This window comes from Trichechus manatus, unplaced genomic scaffold (assembly GCF_000243295.1).
Source record: "Trichechus manatus latirostris isolate Lorelei unplaced genomic scaffold, TriManLat1.0 scaffold00008, whole genome shotgun sequence".
Classification (NCBI taxonomy): Eukaryota; Metazoa; Chordata; class Mammalia; order Sirenia; family Trichechidae; genus Trichechus; species Trichechus manatus.
In genome coordinates, this window is record NW_004443944.1 from 247,316 (window position 1) to 255,385 (window position 8,070).

General features: G+C 65.4%; 1 protein-coding gene across 1 annotated transcript; it reads left to right on the plus strand.

Moving 5' to 3' along the window:
• The first annotated feature begins 1,506 nt into the window (after positions 1 to 1,506).
• On the plus strand, positions 1,507 to 7,621 carry ZNF512B (zinc finger protein 512B). The gene is made up of 17 exons (XM_004370153.2): positions 1,507 to 1,630; positions 1,764 to 1,906; positions 2,257 to 2,385; positions 2,522 to 2,791; positions 2,897 to 3,306; positions 3,399 to 3,622; positions 3,719 to 3,790; positions 4,043 to 4,189; positions 4,344 to 4,468; positions 4,541 to 4,633; positions 4,912 to 5,010; positions 5,104 to 5,274; positions 5,410 to 5,604; positions 5,775 to 5,876; positions 6,193 to 6,255; positions 6,825 to 6,923; positions 7,279 to 7,621. Exons 1-17 carry the CDS (start codon positions 1,507 to 1,509, stop codon positions 7,525 to 7,527), a joined length of 2,715 nt encoding a protein of 904 aa, XP_004370210.1. The 3' UTR covers positions 7,528 to 7,621.
• Positions 7,622 to 8,070: the final 449 nt, after the last annotated feature.

An 8,070-nucleotide genomic window follows, 5' to 3' on the forward strand; every position in this document is an offset into this window, starting at 1 on the left:
GGCGCCCGCGATCGGCCCTTCCGGGGCCAGGCCAGGGCCTGCGCCCCGCGCCCGCGCCCTGCGTCCGCTCAGGGCCGCAGGTGACAGGTGGGTGGGTGGCGAGGCCCAGCCGCCAGGTGCGCGTCTCTGACAGGCCTCATCCGCGCGCCTGGGCTGGGGTCCGGCTTGGGCCGGGGTCTGGCTTGCGCCGCGATCCCGCTGCCGGCTCGCTGTGGCCCCGCGCGGACTGGGCTCTCCCCGAGGGGAGTCCCACAACCCCGACCCTGCTGGGTCGGGCCGGGGGCGGGGGTCGAAGCCCCTACTGGTCCTGTTGTGATAGTCATAGGCCAGGGCGGAAGGAGGGGTGTCGGCCTCCCAGGCGGATCCTGGCTCCAGCCCCCTCGACTCCAAGCCTGGTCAGGCTCGGGCAAGATTGAAAAGCAGGGGCCTGGCCTGCACCCACACCACGGCCGCCAGCTCATCACTGGCTGGGTGACTGTAGAAAGTTGAAGCATAAGGACTCCCAGAGAAGTTTGTTTGGACGTTCTCGACCCCTCTCTCCATCCAGGCCCCGGATATGGGTGTCCCCCTTAGAATGGGTCGTCCTCTGGACTCAGGCTGCCCGAATCACCCGCTTCTGTGGCCTTGGGTCTCCCTGTGGGGGGATCTGACAGGGCTGGGCTCAGAGTCCCATGTCCGCCCTCAGCTCTTGGGGTGTGGGGTCCCCCAGCCTGGGTGGAACAGGCCCAGGGAGGCCCAGCCCCAGGCAGCAGGGGCCCCCTCTGCCTTGAAGCTGGGGGCTCCAAACGCTGGGCTTAGCTGCCTGTGCTCACTGGCTAGTGGGGCTGAAGCTGTGCTGGTCGACCCGAGGCAGGGACCAGGGATTTCTCTGGTGGAGGCAGAGGGGGCGAGGCGCCAGCACCAGCCCCCACCTGGTTGGCGGGACCTACTGGAATGTGATCAAGGGGCCTGCAGGTCCTTGGTCTGCCCGCCGGTAGGGATTGGGGGCCCACAGCGCCCAGCTTGGCAGTCTTCCAACTGTGTCTTGGGCAGAAGAATCCGAGGCGCCCGCCGGGTAGGTCGGCACTGTCTGGGTCCGGGTGGGGAGGGGTTCAGCCGTGGGCTGTAAGGTGGTGCCCCCAGGTGAGCCAGCAGCCCATCACTGGTGTCTTAATTGGCCCCCAGGAAGGGTGTAGTCCGACTCCTTGCTCCTGGGTGTGGGGTGCATGCTTCCTGGCACAAGTCTGGGGACACAGGGAGCCAGCGGCCAGCACGGGGCTAGGGGACACCAGAGTCTGTCTTTCAGGCTTATCGTTTCTCCTAGATTGTCCAGAGACCTCAGCGGGGCAGCTTCTCTCACCCTCTCTCCCATCTGCTCCCAGAGATCAGACCTGTCTGAGGGCAAGGACAGAGGGCAGGCTGTGGCCCCTTCTGTGTCCTGAGTCCTAAATGGCCCAGGAGAGGCTGCAGGGTGCAATGGGTCCTGGGCCTATGGGTCTCACTGGTCTGTCCCCTTGCTCTGCAGCCATGACTGACCGCTTCTGTGTGGGCGGAGGCCGCCGGCTCCCAGGGTCCAGCAAGAGTGGACCTGGGAAGGATGCAGGTCGGAATGAGGTCCGACTTCCGGTGCTGCATGACCCACCCAACCTCGGTAAGAGGCAGCACAGGCAAGGCAGGAGCCTTCCTGGGTAGGGGGGGAATGTTCTGGAGAAGCAGGGGCCTGGGTGTGGATGGAGGCCTACGGGCCTGCCCAGCCCCTGAGCCTGGCGTGTTGTGTGCCACAGGAGTACCAGTGGTCCGAAGTGGGCAGACCGTGCCCAGCCAGGCCCCACTTTGCTTCGACCCAGGAAGCCCAGCCAGCGACAGAACGGAAGGGAAGAAGAAGGGGCGGCCGAAAGCTGAGAACCAGGCACTCCGAGACATTCCTGTGAGCTCCTCAGGGCCGGGGTGGGGCTCACGTGGGTCTGCCATCTAGACCGCTGCCTGCCCCTCAGCCACATCGGTGGGCAGTCCAGTGTTCCAGGGCGTGGGTACTGGCCAGATGGCCCTTCACTATGTGGCCTTGAGCCCCTGCCTTTGACGCAGCTGCCGGGACGACCCAGTGGACCAGGTGTGGGCACCTAGGACAGGTCTGGCACGGGGCTGCCACTTGAGTGGGTGGCTACTTCTTGTCATCATCCCAAGGCTGAGGGCCTGGGGAAGGCACGGTGTCTAGGGCTTGGGTTGGGTGGAGGCTGCCACCGAGGGGGTCAGCAGCCTGGCCTTGCCCACTCCCAGCTCTCCCTGATGAACCAGTGGAAGGATGAATTCAAGGCCCACTCGAGGGTGAAGTGTCCAAACTCGGGGTGCTGGCTGGAGTTCCCCAGCATCTACGGTCTCAAGTACCATTACCAGCGGTGCCAAGGGGTAAGGGGCATCTGGCTGGGGACAAGGAGGCCTGGGCCTGCCCGCCCGTGCTGTCAGCGTTGTCTCCTGCACACTGGGGGGGTGTCTGGGCAGCCCTCCTGGACGGGCCCTGCCCACACCTGCTCTTCCCACTCAGGGTGCCATCTCAGAAAGACTGACTTTCCCCTGCCCCTTCTGCGAGGCTGCATTCACCTCCAAGACCCAGCTGGAGAAGCACCGGATTTGGAACCACATGGACCGACCCCTGCCTGCCCCCAAGCCCGGACCGGTCAGCCGCCCGGTCACCATCAGCCGGCCCGTTGGGGTCAGCAAGCCTATAGGAGTGAGCAAACCTGTCACCATCGGCCGGCCTGTGGGGGTCAGCAAGCCCATTAGCATCAGCAAGCCCGTGGCGGTCAGCAGGCCCGTGCCGGTCACCAAGTCCCTACTGGTCACCAAGTCCATACCAATTACCAAGCCCACACCAATCACTAAGACCATACCGGTCACCAAGCCCACACCCGTCACTAAGACCATACCGGTCACCAAGTCCATACCAGTCACTAAGACCATACCGGTCACCAAACCTGTCACGGTCAGCAGGCCTATGCCAGTCAGCAGGCCCGTGCCGGTCACCAAGCCCACACCAGTCACCAAGCCCACGCCGATCACCAAGTCCATACCTATCACCAAACCCGTGCCGGTCACCAAGCCCACACCGATCACCAAGCCCACACCGATCACCAAGCCCACACCGATCACCAAGCCCACACCGATCACCAAGCTCGTGACGGTTGCGAAGCCTGTGCCAGTCAGCAGGCCGGTGCCGGGTGGCAGGCCTGTTGCCGTCAGCAGACCCACACCACCCTGCAAAATGGTGCTGCTGACCAAGTCCGAGAACAAAACTACTCGTGCTGTGGGGAGGAACAGCGGTAAGAAAAGGTATGGGGCCTGTTCCAGGCTGGGGGACTCCTGGGCTGTAGCCTAGTACTCAGAAGTCGGCCACCTGCCCCTCACCTGCCCGCTCCCCCCAGAGCTGCAGATGGCCTGGACGCCTGCCCTGTGCCCCCCAAGCAGGCGAGGCCGGAGAATGGGGAGTGTGGCCCGTCCACCATGGGCCAGAGTTCAGGCTTCCAGCTGGGCGCAGACCCCCCCGGTGGCCCCCTTTCACCGGGCAGCAGGGCCTCTGGAGGCAAGGAGGCACCTCGGGCCCCGGGCCCTGCATCCCCACCAGAGGACCCGGAGCGGACGAAGCACAGTAAGAGGAGAGCCAGGGAGCGAGCGGTCGGGGCGGGCTGAGGCTGCCAAGTGGTCATCTGACCAGAATCTTGCCCGTCTTCTTTCCCCAAATCAGGAAGGAAACAGAAAACTCCCAAGAAGTTCACAGGGGAGCAGCCGTCCATCTCTGGGACCTTCGGACTCAAAGGTAAGACCCTGGACGGGTGGGTACTTCTGTGGTTGGGTGCACGTGCACACATGTGCCAGGGGCCTCTGCCTACACCTACCCTACCCTTTCTCTGTGCAGGCATGTGCAAGTGCCCTGTGCCCACACCTGCCCTGCCTGTGCATGCACGTGTGTGCCAGGGGCCTGTGCCCACACTTGCCCCACCTACGTGTGCACATGTGTGTGCTGGCCCTCTGCCCCCACCTACCCCACCCTGCACGCATGTGCACACAGGCCTGGCCAAGGCAGAGGACAAAGTTCGTGTCCACCGTGCCAAGAAACAGGAGGTACCAGGCCCCGAGGACATGCGGAAGAAAGTGCCAGCCACCACCAGCCCTGCCAGCAAGGAGGTGCCGGCCCCTGTGGCCCACCCAGCCCCAGGTGGGGGCTGCTGAGTGGCAGAACAGGTTCCTACTGCAGGGGCAGGGGGCTGGGGTGCAGTGTTAGGGCCGAGCGTGGACCCTGGGTTCTGCACTTGCCATCCAGGGGATCCGGGAGCCCAGCAAGGCCCTGAGGCCCTGGCTTTGCCCCACAGGTGGCCCCGAGGAGCAGTGGCAGCGAGCCATCCATGAACGGGGCGAGGCTGTCTGCCCCACCTGCAGCGTGGTCACCCGCAAGACCCTTGTGGGGCTCAAGAAGCACATGGAGGTGTGCCAGAAGGTGAGGCCGGATCCCCCAGGGCACCAGGAGGGGGGCCCAGGGCCCAGCTGTGACGGGTGGCCGTGTCTATAGCTGCAGGACGCGCTCAAGTGCCAGCACTGCCGGAAGCAGTTCAAGTCCAAGGCAGGCCTCAACTACCACACCATGGCCGAGCACAGCGCCAAGGTGTGCCCTCCCACCCTCCAGGGCCCAGCCCGCGCCAGCTCCCCCGCCCCCGCCAGCTCAGGCCCCAGTCCAGCTCCCCGACTCCCTGAGCTCAGTCCCTATTTCACCCCCCCTTCCCCCAGCTCAGCCTCCGCTCCAGCCGTTCCCCCATCCCTGACTGTGGACCTTTTCTTGGCACACTTTGGTGGAGCGCCGTGGGACACATTGTGGCCCCAACCCCTGGGCAGGGGCAGGGGGCCTGTGTCAGGGGGGTGCTGATGCTGCCCTGTCTCCGCCAGCCCTCTGACGCTGAGGCCTCGGAGGGGGGCGAGCAGGAAGAGCGGGAGCGACTGCGCAAGGTGCTGAAGCAGATGGGGAAGCTGCGCTGCCCCCAGGAGGTCAGCGGGCCGGGGGACACGGGGTTGGGGGCCAGGGCACAGGGTCTCTCCCGCCACTGACCCAGCCCCTGACCCCTGGCCCCTGACCCCTAGGGCTGCGGGGCTGCCTTCTCCAGCCTCATGGGCTACCAGTATCACCAGCGACGTTGCGGGAAGCCGCGCTGTGATCTGGACAGCCCCTCCTTCCCCTGCGCACACTGTGGCAAGACCTACCGCTCCAAGGCCGGTCACGACTACCACGTGCGCTCGGAGCACGCGGCCCCGGTGAGCGGCCCTGTGACTCTCCCCCGCCCCGTGTGCCCGTGTACTCCCCTCCCTCCCTCACGGGCACATGTGGCCAGTGGTCCTTGCTATGCATGTCTCTGGCCACTCTCACCTCCACACATCCTGTCGCCCCAGCCCCCTGAGGAGCCTGCAGACAAGCCCTCTGAGGCTGAGGAGCTTCTGGGTGTGGAGCGGACCCCAAGTGGTCGCATCCGCCGGACGTCGGCCCAGGTTGCCGTGTTCCACCTGCAGGAGATTGCAGAGGACGAGCTGGCCCGAGACTGGACCAAGAGGCGCATGAAGGATGACCTTGTGCCCGAGACTGCGCGGGTGACCGGCCCCCACCCCCTGGGTGCTTGTGGTTGCCTCCCTCAGCTCCCAGTCTCCTGGTCTTTGGGTGGGGTGTGTCCTAGCCCAGGGTCCCCTGACGCCCCATCCCCAGGCCACCTGATGGCCGTGGGCCCAGGGTACCCTCGCTTATTCAGTGCCTGTCTTCACAGCTCAACTACACACGGCCAGGCCTCCCCACGCTTGACCCCCAGCTGCTGGAAGCGTGGAAGAACGAGGTCAAGGAGAAAGGCCACGTTAACTGCCCCAATGACGTAAGCCTGGGCAGGCTGGTGGGGGCAGGGGGCTGGCCTCAGGGACAGAGTGCCCAGGTGTCCCTGGGGGATGAGAATGGGTACGGCAGAGCCCAAGATGGAGACTCTGTCAGGAGGGGGCCACCCTCAGTGTGACCAGCCCACCTGTGACCCCTGAGCCCCCACAGGACCCTTAAGACCCATCAGGGGGGACCTGCCCACAACCCCGGGACTCCTGGGCCCAAGTCCCTCCACTTACCCCGCCGAGGCCCCATTTCCCCAGATGGAGCAGGCCCACTGGGGACCCCCCCCATCCACTATGTCTTTCGTCCCCCAGTGCTGCGAGGCTATCTACTCCAGCGTGTCCGGACTCAAGGCCCATCTTGCCAGCTGCAGCAAGGTTGGTTCTGCCCCATGGCTGGCTGTGCGCAGGCCTGCAAGTGCATCTGTGAGGCCCTGAACACAGTCCCCCTGCCCGTTGTCTTCAAGGGCCACCCCTTCACAAGCCCAGGAGTCCACCCACCCGTCCTGAGCCCACTGGTCCCCGAGGTGTCCCACCCCTCCGTTCCCTACTAGCCCTTTCTCCAGAGCTGCCCGGGCCTGGCCTGCCCTCTCTTGGAGCTGCCATCTGTGGCAGGGGGCACGTGGATGCAGGGACAGCCCAGCAGGCAGAGGGGCCTCCTCCGGGGCACCTGCTTCCACCCACTCTTATCTGCTCACCGACAGCAGGGGCCACTCGGTGGTCCTGGTACAGGGTGACTCGAGGGTCCCTGTAGCCCACCTGCTGGCCCCATCCTGCCCCTGGCAGCCGCAGCTTCTCCACGGCTAGCCCTGACCTTGGCCCTGCCCCCTTTAACCACAGGGTGAGGGGCTGGGCATCTGCACCCCAGCTCTGATCTGGGTGCTGCGGGTCCTCCAGGATGGGGGGCTGGGTCCAACCTCTGGGTGCTGGGCTGCCCTGCATTGTAGGGGGACCACCTGGTGGGGAAGTATCACTGCCTCCTGTGTCCGAAGGAGTTTAGCTCTGAAAGCGGCGTGAAGTACCACATTCTCAAGACACACTCGGAGGTGAGAGGCAGCCAAGGAGGCCGGGGGGCTGGCCAGGGCCGGGAGTGGGAGCGCAGCGGCCTGCAAGGTGTTTTGCAACAGTCTGGAAGAAGTGGCCGACATTTAAACATTTAAAAGAAATCTGGAGTTTTCACCCCAAAGTGGCTGTCTTCCACCCCTTGAAGAGCTGAGAGGCACAGGTGCCCTCAGTCCCCTCAGTGACAGCCATCCCTTTAGGGGTACACCTTGTCCCCTCAGCCACCCCGTGGGGCATGCTGCCAAGTTTGCAGCTTTGGGCCAGGGGTCAGGCCTCAGGCCTGGCCCACAGCTCAGTACCTCCACCCTGGGGTCTCCACTGGCTGTTTTTTTCTCTCAGAACTGGTTCCGTACCTCGGCGGACCCCCCACCCAAGCACAGGAGCCAGGACTCGCTGGTGCCCCCGAAGGAGAAGAAAAGTTTGGGGGGCGGGAAGAAGCGGGGCCGCAAGCCAAGGGAGCGGCCCCCTGAGGAGCCCACGCCCAAGCTGCCCCCACGGCGTGATGACTGGCCCTCGGGGGGCAGAGACAAGGGGGGCCGGGGCTCCACGGGCCGGAAGGTGGGGGCTGGCAAGGCACCTGAGAAATGAGCTTGGTTGTGGTAGGTGGGAGGGGTCCAGCCCCCATGCTGGCCGCCAAATCCCCTCCATCCAGGGAGGGGGTAGCTAGCTCCAACCTCTTCCTGCCCCCAGTTCTCCATCCCCTCTATCTGTCCAGTGGGTGGGGGGTGGCCAGCCGCTCTCCCCTCCCTGATGTGGTCCCTCCCCTGCTCGAGCCCAACAAGCGAGTGGCAGGGCTTGCTGGGCAGAAGTGCAATCGTCCGGAGGGACAGCCCTGCTTCTGAGAATGCTCCCCTGCCTAGCACGGTCTGGGGGCCTAGGGGTGGGCAGGAGGAGGGGCCTCAGCGCCATGAGTGGGGATGTGGAGCAGGCAGGTGGCAGCAGCCCTGGGGCCCTTGCCACCCAGGCTCCACGCCTGTCAGATTTCGTAGCCCCTGCTGCCCCCCCAGCTCCTTCTGTGGCCCAGGGGCTCCCCGACTAAGGCTTGGGGTCCCTGATGACCCCTGGTTCTGGGCTGGTGAGGGCACCAGTGCAGCCCTGGCCACTGCCATCCCAGCCTCGCCTCCACCCAAC

Excerpts from the sequence above, each read along its gene's own strand:
- ZNF512B (XM_004370153.2), top strand. The coding sequence starts at position 1,507 with ATGACTGACCGCTTCTGTGTGGGCGGAGGCCGCCGGCTCCCAGGGTCC. Across the intron at positions 2,792-2,896 it reads CCGTGGCGGTCAGCAGGCCC|ACCATACCGGTCACCAAGTC; the intron begins GTGCCGGTCACC and ends CCCGTCACTAAG. Across the intron at positions 6,256-6,824 it reads ATCTTGCCAGCTGCAGCAAG|GGGGACCACCTGGTGGGGAA; the intron begins GTTGGTTCTGCC and ends CCTGCATTGTAG.